This window comes from Aspergillus caelatus (genome assembly GCF_009193585.1).
Source record: "Aspergillus caelatus strain CBS 763.97 unplaced genomic scaffold BDV27scaffold_42, whole genome shotgun sequence".
Taxonomy (NCBI): domain Eukaryota; kingdom Fungi; phylum Ascomycota; class Eurotiomycetes; order Eurotiales; family Aspergillaceae; genus Aspergillus; species Aspergillus caelatus.
The window spans coordinates 25,437-47,552 of NW_022475305.1; the positions used below are offsets into that span (position 1 = coordinate 25,437).

A 22,116-nucleotide genomic window follows, 5' to 3' on the forward strand; every position below is an offset into this window, starting at 1 on the left:
AACCGAAATTAAGTGACAATTGTTTCTCAATCTAACCAACAAAAACTCCTTGCCCCGAGCGTGAGTCCTCTACGTAGTCGCCGAATCTGCGGTTTCTGATGCGGTTCAGTCCGGACCATCTTGTTGTCTCGAGAATCGCGGCTTCTCACAGAGTAATTTGGACGTTTTTCGATACGCTAGGCACTCCGTTTGCGTTCATGACGAACAGCATGTAGTATCCAGGAAGAGCAACGCCAGGATCATTGGGGATATCTGCTGTGTACATGTTGGTCCCGGCATCTTGGAGCACTAGTTCGATGCGACGCTGGTCGGTGTTCACTGTGTGTGTTGTGGTGCCGTACCGGATCAGGGAGGCATTACTGATGGGGGAATCGGCAGTGATAGTAATTTGACCGCCATACCGAAGGCTGGCTGGGGCCACAGTCTCGATGTGAGGCCGTGGGGCACGGTTACCATCCGCGTCAAACAAATATGGCGGAGTATAGATCTGGGCATCATAGTGGTTGGCGCTGCAGTTGGCACACAATCCACCACCACCATTAATCACCGTCGCGTCAGGGAGAAGAAGGGACCAGCTGTGATAGACTCGGACGATATTGTTCGGAAAGTGTTCAACGAATCTGTCCTCCCCAGGGATGTATCGCTCTGGCGTCAACTGAGCAGTGTCCTCGTTAAAGGGCAGGCCATGTGCCTGGCCACCGGTGATAAAAACACTTCCATCGGGCAAGACAACCGAAGTATGGAACGTCCGCGCATATCCCATGTCACCACCTGCTTTCACAGTCACCGGTGGGGTGTTAGGGTCCCCTATCGTGATGAGAGTTGCATTCTTCGTAGCATCCGAATCCTCATAGTTTGGGGAACCTCCAAAAGTGAGGATTCTCCCACCGGTGGCGTCAAACATGACCGCATTGCCGGACATCTGATCGTAGTCCGTGCTTCGATTGCCTGCATCGGTCACATTTCCTTCGCCCTGGGCGAAGTACCAGTGCATGGCCTGGCTTGGCCCGGCATGGAAGATCGAGAGGTTCTTCCAACCGAAAATCCAGCCATGGTTATCTGCATGATAGGGGCCCAGGTTGTCGTGGGTTAGCATGGGTTGTGAGCCGGCGTTCGGCAACTGAGTCCAAGTATCTGCCGTGACATTATACACCTCACTGTTCTTGTTCTGAAGCTGCGGCCCGTTCCACGAACCGCCCAGAACAAACATATTTCCGTCGGACAGGATGGTCGAAGCCTGGTACCCACGTTCGATGTTCATGGGTGCTCCTGGGATCCAGCTGTCGCTGAAAGAGTCGTAGATACTCGTCATGGTGTCATCATTTCCTCCAGTGACGATAACGCGCCCATTGACATCCATTGAGATGCCAGAACAGAACATATCATGCTCGGTATCGGAGACTTCGCGCCGTGAGACAACGCCCGTATTCGGATCCCACGTGGCAGTTTGCGTTAAGCCACCACTGGTACCTCCATACTGGTTCTTTCGATACGACGACCAGACGAGCACCTTCCCCGAACTGGGCTCGATGGCCGCCGAGGCTGGGACGAGAGGGAAGTCGATCGTTGGCCCCCAGGCGCCAACTTCACTGAGGCGTTTTCCCTGTGGCGCTGTGGGAATGCTGTTCGCTGACCAGATTTGTAGGTCTGCAATACTAGTTGCATTGTCTCCATTGGACGAGGAACGCGCAATGAGCCTCACATACTGCACCGCTTTAGGCTCAAACACAGCCAGCTTTACGGTCGAATCAGGCCACCATGCCCCATGTGCGACTGGGTCTCCCCAGGTTACCCCATCAGTGCTCAGGGAAACATCATGTGTCCCAATCCAACCATCTTCCACGGCTCTTGGCCACATGGCAATCCCGCTCACATTCTGTACTGTCCCGAGATTGATAGTGATGTTGTGAGGAAGCGACGCAATACCGTTGGTGTCGTCACCGCTGTGCCAGTACGTGGTATTGTCGCCGTCGATCGCATTGATACATTCATGTCCGACCTGCTCGCTGTCGCATGTTGCTATCCAGCTGCTACGGTCGATCCGCACGCTGTTGTAAGGTGGAGACTGATACAAGCCTGTATTCTCTCCTCCAGTATCGACGGGGGCACCACTCCCTTCAATACCCAGAGACACTCCTTGTGCTACGGCAGATATGAGGGACCCGTGCACGACGCTCTTCTCCGCTTTGGATAAGCCGACGAGCAACAATACCGATGTCCACTTGAGACCCATTCTTGGCTTCTGCTTCATCGCCCCTTTCCAGGCGGTTCAGGGTAAGAATAAAGATGATATCCCAACCCGTACTCTCCCTGGGTGGAGGCTGAATTGATATATATACTTCATCGTGGTCAGTGGAAGCTCGAGCAACCAATTCCGAGCATCTGTATTCAATCAAGCACTAGAATGCCTGGTGTTCAGGAATGAAGGGATTTCCCGTGTCCCACCCAGCGTGACACATGCCGCATATCCCAACATCCACTTAAAGACAGTGACACTCCCCATATGGAATGCACGGTCGAGTCCCTGTCACCGCCCTAGTTTTACGAGCGGCTGGCGATCGGGGTGGCATGTTAAAAGAAATCAAGTCAACGCCCGCCAATAAGCAATTCTTTCCCTACTTATCATTGTTCTCCCACGGTGTCCCCAGGATACATTCCTTCTCAGCATGTTGGGTCAGGGACATGTATACAGTTCTGTTCCACAAAGCGCTTATCTTAGAGACGGCAGCAAGTGATAATATCCTAGGACCCTTGTATGGGCTAGCGAGGTCTAGAGGGATCTGCATTACAAGCGTAGCAGTGGAATGACCAGAGAAATGCTGAATTGCGGGATATTGACATATGGACTGAATTCTCGGAAATAGAATGTTGTGCTATACAATCAAACCTTTTCAATCTGGCATGCCTCCTCTCTACTACCGATGCAATTCCGTATCTGGGGTTGAACTATGTGTCACCAAAAAGGTATATTGAAATTCCTGAGCCCTCAGATAGGTAGTCACCTCCATTCAATCCTCATTCCTGTTGTGCTTTGTAGGCTGGTCGATTCTTTCGCTTCCACGGCATTCAAAAAAAAAGATAAACTATGTCCAAGTAAGGGCGTCGACCATCATTGTTTGTTGTCCTATCCTCGTCGCGTTATGATTTACCAGGAGCTGTACCCAACTGTACCTGGTTAGTAGAGAAGGCTGCGAACTACCTGTCTCCTCGGGACATGAGGAAGGTTGGCTATTCCCACATAGCGTCTTGCAGTCGCTTCCTGCAAGATGAGCTGACATGAGCTGACCCCATGAGTCCACAAACGTTGTACAGTGCTATAGGAGTAGTCTGGAGTGATGACCTCATTTCCCGAAACATATGGCTTTAATCGGTGGGCATAGGTGGACTGGTTATTAATCCGATATATTGCGTCAATTAATGTTCTGCAAGCGGCATATCCGTTTCTCTGTCCCCGACGCCAGACCGTGTAGGTAAAGTTGAAACCCTCCTTACACCCAAGCGATTGATCAAAGCTGGCCAGAGGCCGGAAAGGAAAAGGGTGTTACTTCACTTGGATATACAGATCCGGTCCTTCTAGACCATCGCGTCAACCGCTTCTTGACTCCGGGCTCAATATTTGGTCGGTTACCCGAGACCACCAACCAAATCAAAGAAAGATGGGTTTGTCACATCAGGATGCAACATTAGTCAATTTGGTATCTTTACCTTACAACCTCTTAACGTTTCCCCTCCAGTTCCAATCAGAGTCATACACGCAATGGCGTGCCATCAAACCATGGTGTTGCATATCCCAGTATTGCTAGCTGTACAAGTCCGGCATTGCGCGGAACTGGTGTTGAAGGTTTTCATTCAGTGTTCCGATAATGGCGTCTCTTCGAAAGGTCGATTTAAGCTATAAAGCCAGCTCTATCTGAGTTCCATGTGTGCCGATTATTTCTTTCGTGCGGCTATTGTATTACCTGCTCGACTACTACACTCTCATTATCAAAATGGCATCTGAGGAAAATCTGACGACTGGAGTTAATAAGGACAACGTGCAGGGCAACATATGGTGTGTGCTCTAGGGAGCGGTCTGTCTTCGGGAAACAATGTTAACCTCACATAGGCCAGGGTTGCCCAAGGAGTTTGAGTTGTTCTACTTTTTCAAGATTTCCAAGACGGACAGCTTCCGGCGCCATCTGCGCTACCTGATTCCTCATATAACTACGGCAAATAGCGCCCTCAAAGCTCGAGACCAAATTGCGCAACACAAAGCGGCAGTGGCTAATGGGCTTACACACCCCGCAACAATTCCACTGGCCGGGGTAAATATTGGCTTCAGCGCTAATGGCCTGAAGAAGGTAAGCGAGTCGTTATCCCCCGGGACCCATCCTAGCGTGAGAGATATCGCTAATCTCAGCCTCCAGCTAGTGAAGAATGAGAATGACCGCTTGAAGGCCGGTCCCTTTCTTGGCGGCATGCTTGCCGATCTGCAAGGTGGGACTGCTGGGGGTGAAGGCCGGGATAATCCAGATGACTGGGAGAAACGCTTCAAGGAGAACGACATCGATGGCATAATTCTAGTCACAGGTGATTCCGAGAGGACCGCTTATGCGAAGCTCTATGAGGTGAAGGCTCACTTTATCGGCTTTTTCTGGTTCAATTCCAGCATCGAAGACCGCTTCACGATCCCTGGATATAAGCGTCCGGGCCAGGAGAGCAATAAGGAACAGTAAGGAGCTCCACTCCCAGTGCACTGCATTGCGATCAGACTTAACCGATAGTAGCTTTGGGTACCGTGAACATATCTCCCAGCCTCAACTTGTCGGGCTGGACCCGTCCCCCACAGGGGATAAAGAACCTCCGCCAGTACCACCGGGGTAGGGACAGCTTTCTCGACAAACCGTATCAGAGTGTGAAGGGATGCTTACAGACCACCAGTTATATTATCACCAACACCGACCAAGACCCTTCGCCTCAGCCGGATTGGGCGACAGAAGGTAGCTTCCTGGTCTTCCGCAAGCTGCAACAGTTAGTGCCGGAGTTTAACAAGTAAGTCTCCAATACTTGCCCTATCTTCTTATCGCGAACTCATTGGTGCCTAGATGGTTGAATGAAACGGCCCCAAAGCACGACCTGACTGCCGATCAGCTCTCTGCACGCTTGATGGGCCGGTGGAAAAGTGGTATGTATTTGGAAAACTTCTCCCACCCCATTCCGTGATAAGTTCTAAAGTAAAGTAGGAGCTCCCTTGTGCCACACTCTCTGGAAAGACGATCCCGCTCTGGCGGAAAATAACAATTTTGACTATCTACCAACCAATACCCAAGAGCATTGCCCTTTCGCCGCGCATATACGCAAGGCTAGACCGCGTGGCGATCTGGCAGACAAATTCAGCAGTGCAATCATCCGGCGGGGCATACCGTATGGCCCGGAGGTCACAAAAGAAGAGCAAGACAAGCAAACAACGAAGGAAGATCGTGGAATGTTGTTTGTCTGCTATCAAAGCAATATCTCAAATGGATTCCGGAGGATCCAAGAGCGTAAGCTATCCACATTGATCCAACTCCTAAACACTATAATAGAACACGTCCTCTGACAACTACATCCAGAGTGGTGCAACAAGAACACCTTCCCCTCAGGCAAAAAGCGTATCACCGGTGATCCAGGACCGGGAGCCGATCCAATCTGTGGTCAGCCTAATGGGCCGGACCCGTTTGTGATGGGATTGTGTGATGGCAAGAATAAGAACATCCATGTGGATTTGCATTGCTGTGTGATTCCTAGAGGGGGGGAGTACTTCTTCACCCCTTCCATTGCCGCACTGAAGAATATTTCGAACGGCTCAACTTAAGAGTTCCCTGTCATGGAATGTCCCATAGCTTTTGTCGCTCTCTTTCAACTAGTAATGAATCTGACATTGCACAATTGAAGCAAATATTAGGCCTTAAAACCGACTTCCTGGGTGCAACAGTCACGGCATTCATTTCACATACTACCACTACGCTGTAGCTGGTTTCCCACATTAACACATGTGCACACGATATGAGTTAGTTTACTTACTGGCTAAGGCTTCAGCCAATGTCATATGGGGCAATGCCTTCTCAGGGTGTCTCAGTCTGCTGCTTTCGTATCACTTTGTAATTATACTGTTTCAAGTCCACCAAAGCCAGCTTCTTGTCAGAATTGGGCCGATTACCCGTTACAAACCTTTGACTTGCTAGTGAAATACGTTCTTCGCATAGGGCCATCTTGCGAAACATGTCAGCAACTGTCGTGAGGCAGGATAGAACGGTGATGACCTTCACACGTCATGCATATCTGCTGAGCCACAGCATGGCACACTGTTATCTATGGACCAATTGGATTGCTCATGGGAACAAGGGGTCATCAGGTCAAGGAGTATCGGTACTCAATCTAAGGTGGACACCCGCGGAAAGAGGTATGGATATGAGAAATGGAACATGATAGAATAACTCGGGATTAGCTCGAGGTGAAGTCAGCCAACATGCGTCACTTTCACCAGACTATATGCATCAAATAGATATATCAACACTGTAGTATGAAGTGGTAGGGGATCAATATATTTTGAATGTGAATTGAACTTTAGTCATTATGTGATTTCATCCCGATTCGAGAAAGAAAGCGTGATGGTGCGAAAGTGACAATAAACACAAACATGACTTGACAGAAAACCCTAAACCTTTAACTGGACCCATAATACAGTACATCATCGCCATGCTAGTAGGAAAAGATGGATTTCTGCTTCTCCGGTAAGCCCAGAGTCGCCCGCAAGCCATCCTCGCTGCTTGTCTGAGTCTTGGGCACAAACCGCGCCAGACCCAGGGACCTCCGTTCCAGCCGAGGCACCATGCCGTCGATCACGTCGATAGTAAAGTTATCGATGTTCATCTGGTCCTCGGATCGAATGATCTGGCGAGCCTGGATGGTGGTGAGAGTGCGTCGTTCGTCAGCCGATAAGCTGGCATGGAGCTCTCTCAGTGCGCCCTCCGTGCCGTTTTGCGAGTTGATCGCAGCCACCTTCGTCATCACGGCATCTTGTTCTTCATTACTAGCGGTTTGGAACGCCTGCACGCAAAATTCGATCGTCTGGGCGATCTCAGCTTGGGTGAGATTTTTGTCCACATCGGCTGTACCTTGGATGACTGTTTACTGAATTAGTGTGGTGCTCCAATGAGCAATACGAGAAAAGAGCTTACTTGGGCGGAAGAAGTCAAAGGCACGGTTGAAGCTGTCCTCATCGAAGTCGGTCAAGACAGGTTTCTCACGGTCAGAGATCTGTTTCAGTGCACTCATCACCACCAGAAGGAAGCGGGTATAGCCCTCGGCCACCTTTTTAGAATGCCAGCTGACGGCGGCCTGTTCATTGCAATCACCTCGCTGTGCAGCCCGGATGGTAAGGGCAGCTGATAGTCCACTAGCAAGGGCCAGGTGTACTCCGGATGAGAAGAACGGATCGATGAAACACCCGGCGTCACCGACAATTCGTAGGTAAGGACTGGCGTAGCTCGAAGCGTTGTAGGACCAGTCGGATGCCGACTTGAGGTCTGACTGCAACTCGGCCTTATCCAGAAGCTGCCAGATTCCGGGGGTGTTCTTGATTGTGTTCAAGTAAAGATCCTTCGTCGTTGAGTCTGTCTCACGCTTTTTCGCCGTTGCAGCCGCCTGGTTCATGACGACCCCGATAGACGTAGTGCCATTGTGCAAGGGAATGAGCCAGACCCATCCGCTTCCATCTGCAGAGCCATTTTTGTGAGCTAACATGCCTGGCATGAAACCAATCGCTGAGCAGCGTACGTACCTTCGATTGCCTCGAAATACGGATCCCCTTCACGAGGCGTTCCGACTCCGTACGAGCCGGCGTTGGTCCAGTAACCCCAGCTGGCGACGTTCTTCAGGCCTTGGTTATACCGACGGTTCTTCATGTACTTGGTGCTGACCAGACCAGCTCGTCCGGTCGCATCGACCAAATATTCGAAGGCGATCGAACCTTTTTCGCCCGTAGACTTGCACGACCAAGTTGCGGAAACGGGACGTCCCAGCTCAGCTAGCGATGGATCCACCGTCATTTCGTCAATCTGTTCAAACTCAATGCTATTCACCTTGACGCCATCAAACACTTGGGCGCCATTCTCTCCTGCATGCTTGAACATGAGGTGATCTGCTTCGGACCGCACGACGTTCCACGCATGGCTCCCCGGACCTCCAGCAGCAATGAAATCGGTGTCTATAGCCCGTTAGTTCAACCGTTTCTTGTAGATTCCTGCGGAGATTACTTACAAGCTTCTGGCTTGGAGTTGAGTTTAAAAGCAGCCCCATTCTATTAGAACATTAGTTCTGTTGGCGATTTCTAGCCGGGCACCAAAGAGGTGAAACCAACCTTGTTCACAAAGCCGTAACTGTCGAACTTGGAATCCAGATCAATAAAACGAAGGAAATGTCGGATCGATGGCAACATGCTCTCGCCAATATGGTATCTGGGGAAGACATCGGCTTCCAGGAGGACAGTGTCCACTCCCTCACGGGCCAACGCGGCGGCGGCGTAAGAGCCAGCTGGACCGCCACCCACGACAAGCACTGTGCACTGGTTTGGGATAGACATCTTGATTATTCTTACTGAGCTTGGGGATATTGACTTCTATACCAGGGGTGGCATGGGGCTGCTCTAATATAACTCTCGCGACGGAGATTCTTTTGCTTCGCCCGCAACCCCGGGAACCGACGAAGAGACCGGTCTCCGACATAACACTGGCATCTCTCATTTTGGGACGCATGGCTTCAGAAATCTTGACTCAATTCCGACTATGTAGTCTCCCCATAATTCATAAAGCCTACTCCGTACATCTAATCACCGCCCTCCGTAGCGTTTCCCAGCGACCGAACCATCACCATCGCCAGAGGGTTTGGCATGATGCGAACTCCATCTACCATATTCGGGGGCCTCTCAAGAATGCCTTTCTTATCCATTTGTGTATGGTCAAACTGAAAGTCGTATCTGGAAATCAAGGACATAATCATGAGCTTGATCTGGTTGCTGGCATAATGTCGGCCAGGGCATGCATGAGTGCCGTATCCCCAGTTCAACTCCGATGCACTGGATTATACTTAGCCTAAAGTTGTAGCAAATACCATAGAAACAGGAATCATACCTAGTCGACGCATACTGGAATTTCTGCTCATTTCCATTGATCGTGCGCAATTTCTCGAATCGGTAGCCGTCAAAGGATGTCGGATCTGTCCAAAGTGACTCATCTAAATTGACCATCATGGATGGCGCCGAGACCGAGACCCCAGCTGGCACTGTGCTTCCATCTGGAAGTCGGAATGGCGACAGTGCGAAGCGACTCACGCTGACTACGCGTAACAGTCCTCTATTAGTGGCGATTCACCGTTTTCATAGAGCAAAAGGCTTACCAATTCCGATCGGGTTCAATCTTTGCGACTCCTTCAAGAAGCTGTCGCATTTCCGCAGGTTCGACAACGCGGCTGGAGTCCATTGACTGTTGCATGATTCTGATACCGACATGATCTCATCCCTTAACGGCTGTAGATACTCTGGGTGGGCCAACAGATCATAGAAGAAATGGACAAGCTATAGCAGACCATATTCTATTAGTCATGTCATCGTATAGGGAGCTCCTCAAGTGCCTCCTACCTGGAAGGCAAGATTATAAGTTGCCGCTTGAACGGCCTCCAGCTGCAACCGCGTATGAAGGATCAAGTCGTCTTTGTAGTCCGGATAGTTATTGATGATCCATTGCATGAGATCGTTAGGCACTTCACCTTTCTGCTGTAGACGGGCTTCTAACGTTGGCCGCAACAGCTCAGTTGCCCGTTTGAATTGACGGCTCATCTCTCCCGTTTCGGGCAGAAAGATCCCCTTGAATGGTCGCAGTGCCCAAGGAGTGTTCGACATCTTTCCCGCTACTGTCACAGTAGAGATGGCATAGTCGAGAGTGAGGTCAATCTGTGGCTGTCAGCGAGCTATCCGTGAGACCAAGAGGAACAGCCACCCATTTACCCATTCCTGGTTGCGAGACAGCGGCGACTGAATGAACGAGCGGCTGATATGCAATGACACCAGCTTAATCATGGTCGGGAAGAGGGCGAGCAACTTCCAATCTGGAGGGCAATCAGTTGTTTGGCTCGCACTGGAAAAGATGAGAACCTACCGGGGCAACGACCAATTTCCGATGAGACCGTCCTTTCAGCTTCTTCCTGCAGCAAAGCAACGCTCTTACCAGCATTTTTCATCAATCCAGCTCGGACAAACTCAGCCAGATGGTCACTTTTCACCATCTTGGTATACCGTCCCATGAGACGTTCGTACACTTCGCGGCCCAAACTCAGCTTCTCCTCTGGGGCGTATGCTATGGTAGAGAGACATTTGAGTGGCACAATCACCGTCGGAATGTCCTTAGTCGCAATTTGGAAACATGTCTCGGGATACTATTTTGGCTTAGGATTTCACTCTCGTCACATTAGAGGATAGTAACTAACTCGCTGTGAGCCCTCCTTCAAGGCTTCCAGAAGGTTGGAGCCATTAGCGTCACCCACAGCTGGGATCCTATGCTGGCGGCGAGCGCGATGAACTATCACCAGGATGACAGCCAGCGCTGCCACGTACGTCCAGCACACAGTTCCGATCTCGCTCATTATGATGCTCATCTTTGAATGTAACTGCCGCTTGGAGCGTACCAGAAGCGATGGGCCGTAACCTGGGGCGTTTTATGTCTGTTCTCGCTTTTCGGAGACCGAACGTCGATCGTGCATTCCGACGACGGAGATATATATATCGACTAAAGGACCTCCATTACGTCCTTTCTACTCTGATTGAGCGTTATCTTGCGCTTAGTGGCCGATACAGTATTGGGGCATAATGTTGTTCTCTTCGGGGCCTTTGACGATCATCTACGGTGTACGTCCACAGTCCCCATCCAACTGCGAAAGGACTAACTAAAACACCAACCATCAGCTGGTTTTCTTTGTTGTGGCAAAGACAATCTACAATTTGTACCTTCACCCTCTTCGCTCCTATCCTGGCCCTTGGCTGGCTCGTGCCACCCGCTGGTATTACTCCTACTATGTGAAAATCGGTCTTCTGCCGCAAAAGACAAAGCAACTGCATGATCAATACGGGCCTTGTGTTCGGATTGCCCCAGACGAACTGTCGTATAATACGGCAGAGGCATGGGAAGATATCTGCGGTAAGACATCCCTCGAGCCATGACATAGCGAAAACTAACAGGTCTCGTTGTGGAATCAGGCCACCGAACTGGCCAACGAACTGAGAGCTTTGAAAAGGATCTGACCTTTTTCCCACCTGCGCCGAATGGAGTCGATTCGATTGTATGTACTCGATACACCACCAATAATGTGGGAGGTCGCGTTAACCGTGTAATATGTAGATCGTCGCCAAAGATGATGTCCACAGACGATTCAGACGTCTCCTGTCTCACCCCATGTCCGATAAGGCGCTGGGAAGCCAACAGGACATCATCACCGGGTATGTCGACCAACTGATTCACGAACTCCGCCAACGCGGTGAAAGGTCTGAGGTGGTCGATATGGTCCGCTGGTTCAATTTCACTTCCTTCGACATACTCGGAGACTTAGCGTTCGGCGAGTCATTCGGCTGTCTGGGAAGTGGTGTGATGCACCCGTGGATTGAGCTCATCTTCACGTCCATCAAATCCGTCATGGATATGCAGATTATCCGCCGCGTCCCCGGTCTATTCTCACTGATCCTCGCTATCGCCGGACTACAACAGAAGCAAGATCTGCAGGAGCAATTCATGTTTTGTCAGAAGAAGGCCCGCGAGCGATATACGAAAGAGACTACCCGGCCAGACTTTAGTATGTCGTCCATCACAGTCACGGTGTGGGTCTTCCTAACTATTCATAGTGACATATATTCTCCGTGCAACGGAGGAAAAGGGTATGACGCCGGAGGAAATAGAAGCCAATGCGCAGATCCTCATCATGGCTGGCAGTGAAACCACGGCATCAGCTCTTTCTGGTACGATCTCTCCGGTTGGCAAGAAAGGTGGTGATGATTTTAACTGACACGTGTGCCGTCGCACGGTATAGGAACTCTGTTCTATCTACTGAAAAATCCAATGGTTATGCAGAAGCTTCGCGAGGAAATCCACGCCACCTTTAAAACCGAGCCAGAGATCACCATGCGCTCCACCCAATCCATGGAATATCTGCATGCTGTCTTGCAGGAGGCAATGCGCATCTATCCCCCGGTCCCCTGTACATTCCCTCGAACTACACCTCCTGGTGGGGCAATGGTTTGTGGTAATTTCGTTCCAGGAGGTTATATCGTGGGGGTTAACCAGCTGGCCGCCATGACCTCGGAGAAGAACTTCAAGGACCCCTTGAAATTTGTCCCGGAGCGGTGGTGCGGCGATGAGCGATACCAAGAGGACTCTCGCAAGGCCTACCAGCCCTTCTCGTACGGACCTCGCAACTGTCTGGGGAAGAAGTGAGTGTATATACTCTTAGAGATTGTTCGGATGAATGTACTAACCAGCACCCAGTCTGGCATATGCTGAGATGCGTCTCGTCCTCACACGATTGCTATGGAACTTTGAGTTCAGTTTGTTGGAAGAATCGAAGGAGTGGCATGCTAAGCAAAAGGTCTGGATGATGTGGGACAAGGGAGATTTAAAGGTTCGATTGACGCCATTGAAGTATTAAGCAATAGAATGGAAGATTAGTCATATATGAAAAGCTAGTCGTGTCATGCTTGTTGCTTAGATTGCTTAGCGTTATTTATATACATAAAACCAAGGAAACTCGTGATATACATGGGTCAATGAGAGTCTGAGATCGCGGAACAAAGTTTCTTGACTCGCGCTTCCAGCGCCGTGCACGGATTGGGCTCCAAGGGAATCGCATCTCGCAAGTTACTCAGTACCTGTAAGCATCGCTGGAGCTCTCGTTGCAAGAGATACGACCGCAGGGCCAGCTGCTCGTCTTGGTTAATCTGGAACAGTCCAAAGCGAAGGTTAGGTAAGACATTTGCCCCCGTAAGTTCATCCCCGAGAGCGGACAAGTCTCGGCCTCCGATGCTCGCTCGATCGCCGTCGCCGGGGGAGTCCTGCTGCATACTGCATTCGAACAAGGTCACAATCTGATCGATGGCGATTAGCAGTAGCATGGCGCAGTTGGAGCCCTCTTTGTGGGCCCCTTTGCTTAGGATGCGGGAAATCTCCCCGAGAGTAATTTTATTCGTCTGCATGACCACATCCAAGGCCACAACGCCGCCCTGAATTCGGTGTTCGAGGAACTCCACTATGCGGTTGCAGATAAGAATTGTCCAGCTTCGGTAATTGTAGTGGTGGGGTTGGCGACCGCAGTCTGTTTGGCAGCCTATCTGAGAGAGCAGTTCGCTGTAGGGGAACGTTGAGTTCATGTATCCCTTGTTACTGTGACTGGAGTGCCCACAGGATGCATCCGAATACGGGCGTCGTTTGACCGGTGGGCCGTTGTCGAGCGTGCTGACGGGAATATCCATCGGATGGAAGTCCTGAATGTGTAGATCGAGGTCAGGAAGCGCAGGGATTGGAGTTGTAGGCTTGTTAAATGGGCAGAATAGTCCACCATCTGGTATGCCGGGCGTGTGCGAGTCTGCGATGCTATGGCCACTGTGGCTTGGAGGCTGCAAGGAGTGGCCCCGGGATCGACCTGGATCTTGATCGGAGGATAATAACTGGCTGGGGAGAATGAAGAGATCGGCGGGCTCGTAAGTGTTCAAACTTTTGTCGCTGGCTTCCGTCCATTCGGGGAACAGCGCGCTATGAGACTTGGGCGAGAGCGCATCGGGAGCCGCATCTTCCTCCCCAAAGTCTGAACGGCTGGGGGGATCGTTCTCCGATCGCTGGTCTGTCTGGAACCCCACAATGCTGTCTGCATCTGGCAGTGTACTCGCCGTTTCAGGTCGTGGTGGTGCCTCTGTCGTCGTGCGGACGGCTTTGTTGCCGCGTGCCCGAACTCCCGGTACCTTTCCCACTCGCGAGATGGCATAGACACATTGATATTGGAGGTTGTTACATCGGTCACAGCCGGTGCGTTCCCCGCTACACCGCACCTATTTATCAGTCAGATAAACATCTTTCTGCGTAACATCCCTGGTAGATCGTACCTTGGCTGCATGGCACTGATTGCAGGCAGATCTCCATCGTACCGGCTTGGTGGATGAACCTGCTCTTCGGGTCCAACAGAGTTAGTAAGTTTCGAGGGGAGATTTGTTCCAGAAAACCAACCGCTCGGTGGTAGAAGTAGTAGAGGACATCTGGATGACGGAAGTTTCGATGTGAAGCACGCAATATCTTTCACGGGAATGAAGCTGATTCCTTATATTTCACAGGATAAGCTTCCCCAGAAGGATGCACTGAAAGAACCGTCTGTGTCTTCCCAAATTAGCAGTTGCTAAAGAGCACAGCCTACAGGCTGACAGATCTAGACGATATTCCTCTTTTGGCAGGGTCATGATCACAATTGCCGCGCCATGCCTCTACCACCGCAGGATGCCGATACTAGCGTTCCTGTCAGCCTGTGGTTGAGGCAACACTCCCGATATCAACTCACAGGGGGCCTCAAAGCCGATTTGGCCCCCATGCAATGCATGTTCTAGGTCTGAAAAGGTTCGTCTGAAGGGGTTTGGTGGATCTATCAGGGATATGTACGCCGGCTGAAGTCGGTGATTTGGTTAGTACGGCCTGGTAGGTGGGCCAGCATTCTACCAATTTCTCACCTTCAAACAAGTTTCTTCACAAATTGCTTTACATCAATGCTCTATAATCACAGTAGGCAAGAAGCTCTCAATCTAATACTTTGTATGACTGCCTTCTACCTAAATGACTGCCTGACAGTGTGTTAAAATGTGAGAAAGATATGATTCCAGGACTGCTCCCCACGCCCGTGAAACTACCCCGCCGTAAGCGATTATATGGCAATTCTGTTTCATCAGGGATCCGCTCTTCAACCTAATCCTGCAATAATGATTTCGTAATACGCTCGTGGCTGCCAGAGAAAATCATAGCCGGTTCTGATTCGTCGGGACGGGACATCCCGATATAAAAATATTCTGGCCCACATAATTCCAGAGAGATGTGAGAGGGAAGTTCCAGCACAATTAAAGGACTGCTCCTCGTCACCCGACTAGCAGTATTAGGCTAATCTCAATTCCTCCTAGTTAATATGCAATGGCTGCCCCCCCTAGCTTCAGAGTTCTCCTGCGTCCGGCTGGAAGCAGTAATCCACACGAGCGTCCCGACCCTAAACCCTAACCCTACTTTAGTGTTGCAGATCGTCGTGACGCCAATCAGTGGGGGAAAAAAAGACTTCGCCTCGCTCCAAACAACGATCGTCGAATGCCGCTACCGGGTCTAGAAAAGGGAAATTCTGAAGGTGCCTGTCAAATAACAAATCCAGAGCTCGCAATCAGTCATTGTGTTGGTTTTTGCTGATCCATTGACGCGTCGTGAGGGATTCTTGCACTAGTTGACTATTTAATTTAAAATTGTTGTTCTTTTCCTCTCGCATTCCAAAGAAACTACGGAGTAAACATGCAGCTAAACTGTGATGTGTCTAGACTTGCTCGGCTAGACCAGGAGCAAAACTCCACATTTATCCATTGAGTTGCATTCCGCCCGGAAAGAGTCCGTCACCACGACCCCAAATTCTCGACCAGATCAAGTCGTGAATCCACCACATAGTAAACATAGCAAATCGCACCAGAGCTCGCACTCCTTCCGGCACGTGGCCGTCATCACCAGGCCCAGCGCGAGCGGCGGCATGAGTCAGGAGACTGAGAAGCGTTAGAACCGGAGTCCAGAACCCCAGAAAGAGGGTGGCACCGATGCGTTCCCACGTCGTAGCCGGAGGCTGATAGCAGGGGTGTTTGTGACGAATCTGGGCAATGTAATTGGCCGGAAAACCTGCAGCTCGGGCTCCGTCAAGGATGAGACTCTAGGCAAGGATAAGAAATCAACTTCACGATCGACCGGGGGGAAACAGCCTCAATTCGGCACAAAGATAATACGAACCATGTAGCGCTTACTCGGTCGAGGCTCCGGCCACCGTTCCATCGTGCTAACCAGAGTCAACACAGAGAGTTCTGCACCCCAGCGCTGTTGATCCTGTGGCTGGATTGGCTGTCCCCGTAACAGAGCCTCCTCGTAAGCAATCCCGCCCCCTTCGGAGGCGATGATCTTGATCCACTGGGTCCAAGTGATCAGATAGGCCGTCCCGTGCAGGGGCAGCTCGCACGGTCCATCATGTTTCTCGTCAGTGGGTCCTGCTGAGCCAACAGCTGCGATGGACGCGAATGAGGGCTCACGATAAGGAAAACCCGCGCTCGATAGGGTTAAACGCCAACCGGGGACCACAATGGCAACAGCCGCTTGAGGTGTGATCTGTCGATCCTCACGAAAGGTCTGCGACGAGAGGTTGGATCCATATGCCAAGTACCAGACCAGTCGGTCTCGGTCTGGCTCAAATTTAGGGAGCACCAACGAACCAGCCATACTGTAAGAGGAAATTGGCCTTAAAAAACTTGTTTGCTCCAATACTCCCTTGGGGCAAAAAGACATGGAAAAAGAAAAAGTCCCAATCAGAGTAAACTTCTGATGCAGCAAAAATGCAACAAAAATGAAGGCCCTACACAACCTATGCCTCGAGGCTAAGCTTAAACCCTCGACGGTTCCCAAAACGGCCCCCGAATGACAAATGGCACCCGAAGGAGGCATGAAACTATTGATTTCGTGGAGGCTGAGGGCCCCTTTCTTCGGCCACCGGGCGTAGAGGTCCACCCTTATTGCTCTCCTTGGCAAAACCGAGACACCCAGCGTCTGGGGATAGTGTCACCTATTCGAAAGCTTGAAGCATTGGGGTATTTTTACTATTCGTTCCTGGTGCAACCTTAAAGATATTGGCTCATCGGTCTCCAGGAAGCCTCATTCATACCTACTCCGACGGGCCGAGCACAGTCGACTCGTCATGGACGAACCATCGCCGTCGGCAGAAGATAGTCAACCGGAGAGGCAGTCAACTGGCACCCGTGGCACTCGTTTCTGGGCGGTGTTCGTCTCCTTGTGCTTTGCATCCTTTGTGGCCTCGCTCGATATCACCGCTATTACAACCGCATTGCCCACCGTTACGCGTGAGCTCGATGGCGGCGAGAACTATGTATGGATTGCCAACTCGTACACGCTGGCGTCGGCTGTCGTGCAGCCCCTGATCGGACAGATCTCCAACATTGTGGGCCGTCGGAATCCCATGATCATCCTCATGTGCTTGTTCGCACTGGGGAGCGGTATCTGTGGCGGCGCGACGTCCACGGGGATGATGATCGCCGGTCGCACCGTGCAGGGCCTAGGGGCCGGAGGGATTCTTCTGTTACTGGAGGTCATCGTGTGCGACCTAGTACCCTTGCGCGAGCGGGCACAATATGTTGGGATTGCGTTGTCGACATGCGCCTTGGGGATCTCGCTCGGTCCGCTGGTGGGAGGCGCCTTGGTTCAGCATGCCACTTGGCGATGGGTCTTTTACATCAATCTACCCTGTGCCGGTGTGGCCCTTGTGGCTTTGATTCTGTGTTTGAATGTGCAGCATAAACGGGAGGTCAGCTGGGGACGGGCGTTGGCCCGAGTCGACTGGGTCGGAAATACGATCTTCATTGCGGCCATCTGCGCCATTATGTATGCTCTGGTCATCGGCGGATCGGTCCATCCATGGTCATCGTATCAAGTGTTGGTTCCACTGGTCCTCGGCGCATTCGGTTGGGTCCTCTTTCACATTTTTGAGGCCTCGCCATACTGCCTCGAACCGACGATGCCCCCGCGGCTGTTTCGCAACCGAACCTCCATGACCGCATACGTTCTGGCCTTCCTCGCCGCGATGCTGATGCAATGGGTAGTGTACTTCTTGACCCTGTACTTCCAGACAGTCAAGGGACAATCCACCACCATGTCCGGTGTCGACGTCATCCCCTTCACCGGGTTCATGATTCCCTCTGCCATCGTGGGTGGCGCTATTATGAGCAAAACAGGAGTCTATCGTCCGTTGCATTGGGCAGGGTTTGCCCTCCTCTCCATCTGTATGGGTGTTTTCAGCACCTGGGATGCAGGGACTCCAAAGGCCGAGTGGGTGATCTTGCAGTGTCTCGTGGGTCTCGGGCATGGACTGCTTTTGACGAGTGTTCTCCCTGCCATTCAAGCTGCGCTCCCCGAGTCTGACAATGCGGCTGCAACGAGTGCCTATGCCTTTCTCCGCAGTTTCGGCTTCGTCTGGGGCGTCGAGATCCCAGCCGTCGTTTTTAACGGCCAAGTCGACCGTTTCCTTGGTCGGGTCCACGATGCGACCGTGCGCGGCAAACTCGCCCACGGCGGCGCTTATTCTTTGGCGGGTACTTCCTTTCTTTCCCAGTTGAGCGAGGAAGCAGGCGCTGTTCGGAGTATCTACACCGATAGCTTACAGACCGTGTGGCAGGTGGGGATGGCGTTTGCCTTGCTGGGGTTCGCCTTGGTCGTGGTGGAAAAGCACATCGAACTGCGCACGACGCTGGAGACAGACTTCGGCCTCGAGGGGTCTGAGGATCGTGCGGCGACGTCGGTTGAAGGGGTAGAGACTGGTCCAGTATCAAAGGTTCAATAGGCTCTTTCTATGTCTTGTTAAGGTTGAGGTAGAACTACCACAGGGTATGCCTTTGTAAAATAGACACAGTTATCAATCAACAAGTGATATACAGTAATTTCACAATACTCCAGAAATGGATTGCGTCAATTTGTGCCTTCAGCTTGTCGTGATTTAATAATCTTTCCACCCTCCAGAGTTGGTAGAGAGCTTAACCTTGCATTTCAATAGATTTTCAACTGGCTGCTATGTATTGTGATATAATCTTTCTCAGTTACACACGCATTGGAATGGAAGCCATAAATTTAGTTGCTAATGTGTTAAGTTGTTATAACCCGCCGTCGATATAGAATACCCTTTCCTCCGGAATATATATTTTGGTGTCAAGAAACCCGCACTCCTTGTGTCCTTCCAAAAATTATATTCAATGATCAGATAAACGAAGGCCACTTTGAATATTTTATACTATACGGTATAGAAGCTGCGCATTCCTACCGGGGATTATGACTTTTGTTCGCTATATGACTATCTTGTTCAATCTTCGCGTTTATGTTCTACTTTGTCGAATTCCTGTTCTGAACTTGAAATTCCTGGGTCAAATAAATATATAAAAATAAAAACAAAATAAACTATACATATAATTCAAGCGATGTCCACCAGAGTCGCATTGCAATCCTTTTTCTCCTTCGCTTTGGTCTGCTTCGCCCACATTTGGCTGTACATTCCATTCGCTGCTAATAACTCTTCATGCGTTCCTTTCTCGACAATACGTCCCTGGTGCAAGACAATAATCTGGTTGGCCTTGGTGATGGTGGAGAGACGGTGACTGGCCGGAGTAAGTTTGATATACATCCACGCTTTCAGAAGGTGTAATAAGTGACTTACGCAATTGTAATAGTCGTCCTACCCTTCGCAATATTGTCCAGCGCCCCCTGAATCTGGCGTTCGGTTTGCGAGTCCAATGAGGCCGTAGCTTCATCGAGAAGCAGAATCTGCGGCGATCGGAGGAATGTCCGGGCAATCGCGATCTGCAGTTCCTATCGTTAGTAACTGGCCACGGAGTACTTAGCGATAGTATGACTGACCCTTTGCTTCTCTCCACCAGACAACCGTAGTCCTCGTTCGCCAACTTTGGTCTCATAACCGTCGGGGAAGCTCAAGATCCGATCGTGGATACTGGCTGCACGACATGCCGCATACACCTCTTCCATCGTGGCATGAGGTCGGGCGTACAGCAGGTTGTATAATAACGTATCATTGAAGAGGATTGTATCCTGTGGGACAACGCCAAGGTGGCTTCTCAAGCTGGCGATGGTCATATCCCGGGCATCGACGCCGTCGAATCGAACGGAGCCTGCAGCGACATCGTAAAACCGGAACAAGAGCTTCAGGATGGTGGACTTGCCGCTCCCACTCTCTCCCACGATAGCGGTTGATGTCCCGGGTTCGACAGTGAAACTCACATCCTGCAATGCCGGACGGCGCTCGTCGTAGGCAAAGTTCACATTGGTGAACTCCACGCGACCAGCGCACCTGGTGAGGTCGATCGCGCCATCTCGATCCTGGACCAGCGGCTTTTCTTTGAACTGTGAAACTTGGTCAGTGGACAATCGTCGCTGCCTACAACGAGAGAGAAGACTTACCAAGGCGAGCATCCGCTCAGCGTCGACAAGGTTATTCTGGACCTGGGTGTAGAAGCTTCCGAAGAAGTTCAAGGGGGCTTGAAGTTGGGCCAGGTAGGTGAGTAGTGTGACGAACATGGCGACTTGCTGCATGTCTGCGGAAATTTGATACGCACAAAGCAAGCAGACAATCGCCACTCCTGCCGTGAAGAGCAAATTCTGGGTGGCGTTGAGCAGGTTGAGCGAGAAGAAGACAAAGTACTCGGCTTTTTGGAAAGCTTGCACCAGGCGGTTAAAGCGGCTGATCTCATGAGGAACAGCCGAGTTGTGATGAACTGTCTCATAGGACATCAGGGCATCCGTCCTATCTTTGGTTAATACACTTGTTGCGTGTCTTATGAAGACTTAGAGAGAACTTACTTCGCGGCCTCCATCTCCCGCTCCCGGTTCACCATCTCGCGGCGCGCGCGGCCACGATACTTGGCCATGTAGATCGTTACAAAGAGGTAGAGCCAAGTCACGGTGATTACAATGAGAGAGTAGAAGGCATCAAACTGGATCAAGAAGTACAGCGCAGCAATCCACAGATCGGCGACCATAGGAAAAAGCTGGAATACCAATCCATCAAGGAAGGTATTGAGTGCACTCCCTTTGCTGAGTGCGCTCATGACCTCTCCAATGCGCTTGCCCAGGTGAAATTCAAGGGATAAAGAAAGCACATGCTCAAACGCGGAGGACGTGAGTCGGCGGTACGTCGACTGGCTCACGGGGATCCACAGAAGGGCACGGATGGATCCAATTACGCCTTGCTGTCCTTGAAGTGCGCGCAAGGCAATGTAAATGGCAATCCTCTGGTAAGGGATTGTGCCGGAGCCCAGGTGGGCCACGACAATTCCGAGTTGATGGGGCACCAGGATATTTACCACACGTTGAATGACGAGCAGAATGAAGCAGAATATGGCTCTGAGTTGCAAGCGACGAGAATCAGATGGCCTATTTCCTGGTTTAGTTAACATCCCCTAGAGGCAACAAAGACAACTGACCATAAGAATGGGAACAATGTGCTGAACCCAACGACATAGTCCAGCCATCCACCATGCTGTGCATCTCGGACCGGTTTAGAATCCACTTCCCCTAGTAACGGCTCGGTTTCATCCAGTTGGATCCGCGACCATGCGTACATGGGCTGGAGATAGAATGCAACCATGGCGACGAACAGGACTAATCGCACCATGACCAGTCCCAGTTGAAGGTACTCAACTCTCGAGATGACAGAGGCTGGACTCTCTTGGTACCAGAACATCGCCAATTGAAGTCCCTCCATAATACTGCCTGCAATCCATGCATGGGAATGCGACAGAGATGGACAAAATGGCACATCAGGATCTGGAAGCAAGCCTGCCGCCAGGAACATGAACACCGCGATATTCGACGCCTACGCCTATCAGAAACTCAGAGCGTTAGAGAAGCTTACAGGGACATACCAAGAACCCTTTGTCAACCCACCAAGCCTCCACCTGAGGACTGATATTCATTGCATATCCAGTGGTGGTAATGGAAATTGCCTGCCCAACGCTCACGATTAATCAACACATCCAATAAGTGAGTTCTGCCACTGACCAAATCGAAACATTGTACGAGCTGCAACCAAAAGATGGCCGTAAACGCAGCTCTCCGATGCTTTTCATACCAGGCGCCTTTGGTGCTATCTCTGTGCTTCCGGTACAAGGCAATCCCTAACCTCGAAAGGAAATAAGAGAGATAGATAGTCCCCGGATAGGTCCAGCACAGGGCTAGTGTTAACATTGCCAGCTGCATTGTGAGATAATTTACAGCGTAACAGCTCACA

At 51.0% G+C, this 22,116-nt stretch overlaps 8 protein-coding genes across 8 annotated transcripts; 3 read left to right on the forward strand and 5 right to left on the reverse strand.

Moving 5' to 3' along the window:
* Positions 1–31: 31 nt before the first annotated feature.
* On the reverse strand, positions 32–2,233 carry BDV27DRAFT_155362 (putative galactose oxidase; the record flags this gene model as incomplete). The annotated part of the gene is made up of 2 exons (XM_032072120.1): positions 32–95; positions 150–2,233. 2 exons carry the CDS (start codon positions 2,231–2,233, stop codon positions 32–34), a joined length of 2,148 nt encoding a protein of 715 aa, XP_031930066.1.
* Positions 2,234–3,989: 1,756 nt separating this feature from the next.
* On the forward strand, positions 3,990–5,833 carry BDV27DRAFT_155363 (Dyp-type peroxidase; the record flags this gene model as incomplete). The annotated part of the gene is made up of 8 exons (XM_032072121.1): positions 3,990–4,051; positions 4,106–4,340; positions 4,407–4,711; positions 4,767–4,859; positions 4,921–5,031; positions 5,085–5,164; positions 5,223–5,522; positions 5,592–5,833. The coding sequence occupies 8 exons, from the start codon at positions 3,990–3,992 to the stop codon at positions 5,831–5,833; spliced, it is 1,428 nt and encodes a 475-aa protein (XP_031930067.1).
* An 849-nt stretch (positions 5,834–6,682) lies between these two features.
* BDV27DRAFT_170241 (cytochrome P450) lies at positions 6,683–10,656 on the reverse strand (the record flags this gene model as incomplete). The annotated part of the gene is made up of 12 exons (XM_032075243.1): positions 6,683–7,145; positions 7,200–7,736; positions 7,802–8,227; positions 8,281–8,320; positions 8,381–8,577; positions 8,853–9,094; positions 9,150–9,354; positions 9,415–9,592; positions 9,656–9,967; positions 10,022–10,122; positions 10,173–10,449; positions 10,501–10,656. 12 exons carry the CDS (start codon positions 10,654–10,656, stop codon positions 6,721–6,723), a joined length of 3,096 nt encoding a protein of 1,031 aa, XP_031930068.1. The 3' UTR covers positions 6,683–6,720.
* A 191-nt stretch (positions 10,657–10,847) lies between these two features.
* On the forward strand, positions 10,848–13,264 carry BDV27DRAFT_170245 (cytochrome P450). The gene is made up of 7 exons (XM_032075244.1): positions 10,848–10,918; positions 10,976–11,207; positions 11,267–11,349; positions 11,409–11,856; positions 11,906–12,019; positions 12,091–12,490; positions 12,546–13,264. The coding sequence occupies exons 1-7, from the start codon at positions 10,880–10,882 to the stop codon at positions 12,703–12,705; spliced, it is 1,476 nt and encodes a 491-aa protein (XP_031930069.1). The 5' UTR covers positions 10,848–10,879; the 3' UTR covers positions 12,706–13,264.
* BDV27DRAFT_170249 (Zn(II)2Cys6 transcription factor domain-containing protein) lies at positions 12,821–14,302 on the reverse strand (the record flags this gene model as incomplete). The annotated part of the gene is made up of 3 exons (XM_032075245.1): positions 12,821–14,098; positions 14,153–14,216; positions 14,274–14,302. The coding sequence occupies 3 exons, from the start codon at positions 14,300–14,302 to the stop codon at positions 12,821–12,823; spliced, it is 1,371 nt and encodes a 456-aa protein (XP_031930070.1).
* Positions 14,303–15,639: 1,337 nt separating this feature from the next.
* gliK (gamma-glutamyl cyclotransferase gliK) lies at positions 15,640–16,538 on the reverse strand (the record flags this gene model as incomplete). The annotated part of the gene is made up of 2 exons (XM_032070053.1): positions 15,640–15,981; positions 16,059–16,538. 2 exons carry the CDS (start codon positions 16,536–16,538, stop codon positions 15,640–15,642), a joined length of 822 nt encoding a protein of 273 aa, XP_031930071.1.
* Positions 16,539–17,010: 472 nt separating this feature from the next.
* BDV27DRAFT_155369 (major facilitator superfamily domain-containing protein) lies at positions 17,011–18,666 on the forward strand (the record flags this gene model as incomplete). The annotated part of the gene is made up of 1 exon (XM_032072122.1): positions 17,011–18,666. One exon carries the CDS (start codon positions 17,011–17,013, stop codon positions 18,664–18,666), a length of 1,656 nt encoding a protein of 551 aa, XP_031930072.1.
* Positions 18,667–19,287: 621 nt separating this feature from the next.
* Positions 19,288–21,802, reverse strand: BDV27DRAFT_170256 (P-loop containing nucleoside triphosphate hydrolase protein; the record flags this gene model as incomplete). The annotated part of the gene is made up of 7 exons (XM_032075246.1): positions 19,288–19,471; positions 19,531–19,673; positions 19,731–20,231; positions 20,289–20,631; positions 20,688–21,260; positions 21,311–21,702; positions 21,752–21,802. The coding sequence occupies 7 exons, from the start codon at positions 21,800–21,802 to the stop codon at positions 19,288–19,290; spliced, it is 2,187 nt and encodes a 728-aa protein (XP_031930073.1).
* Positions 21,803–22,116: the final 314 nt, after the last annotated feature.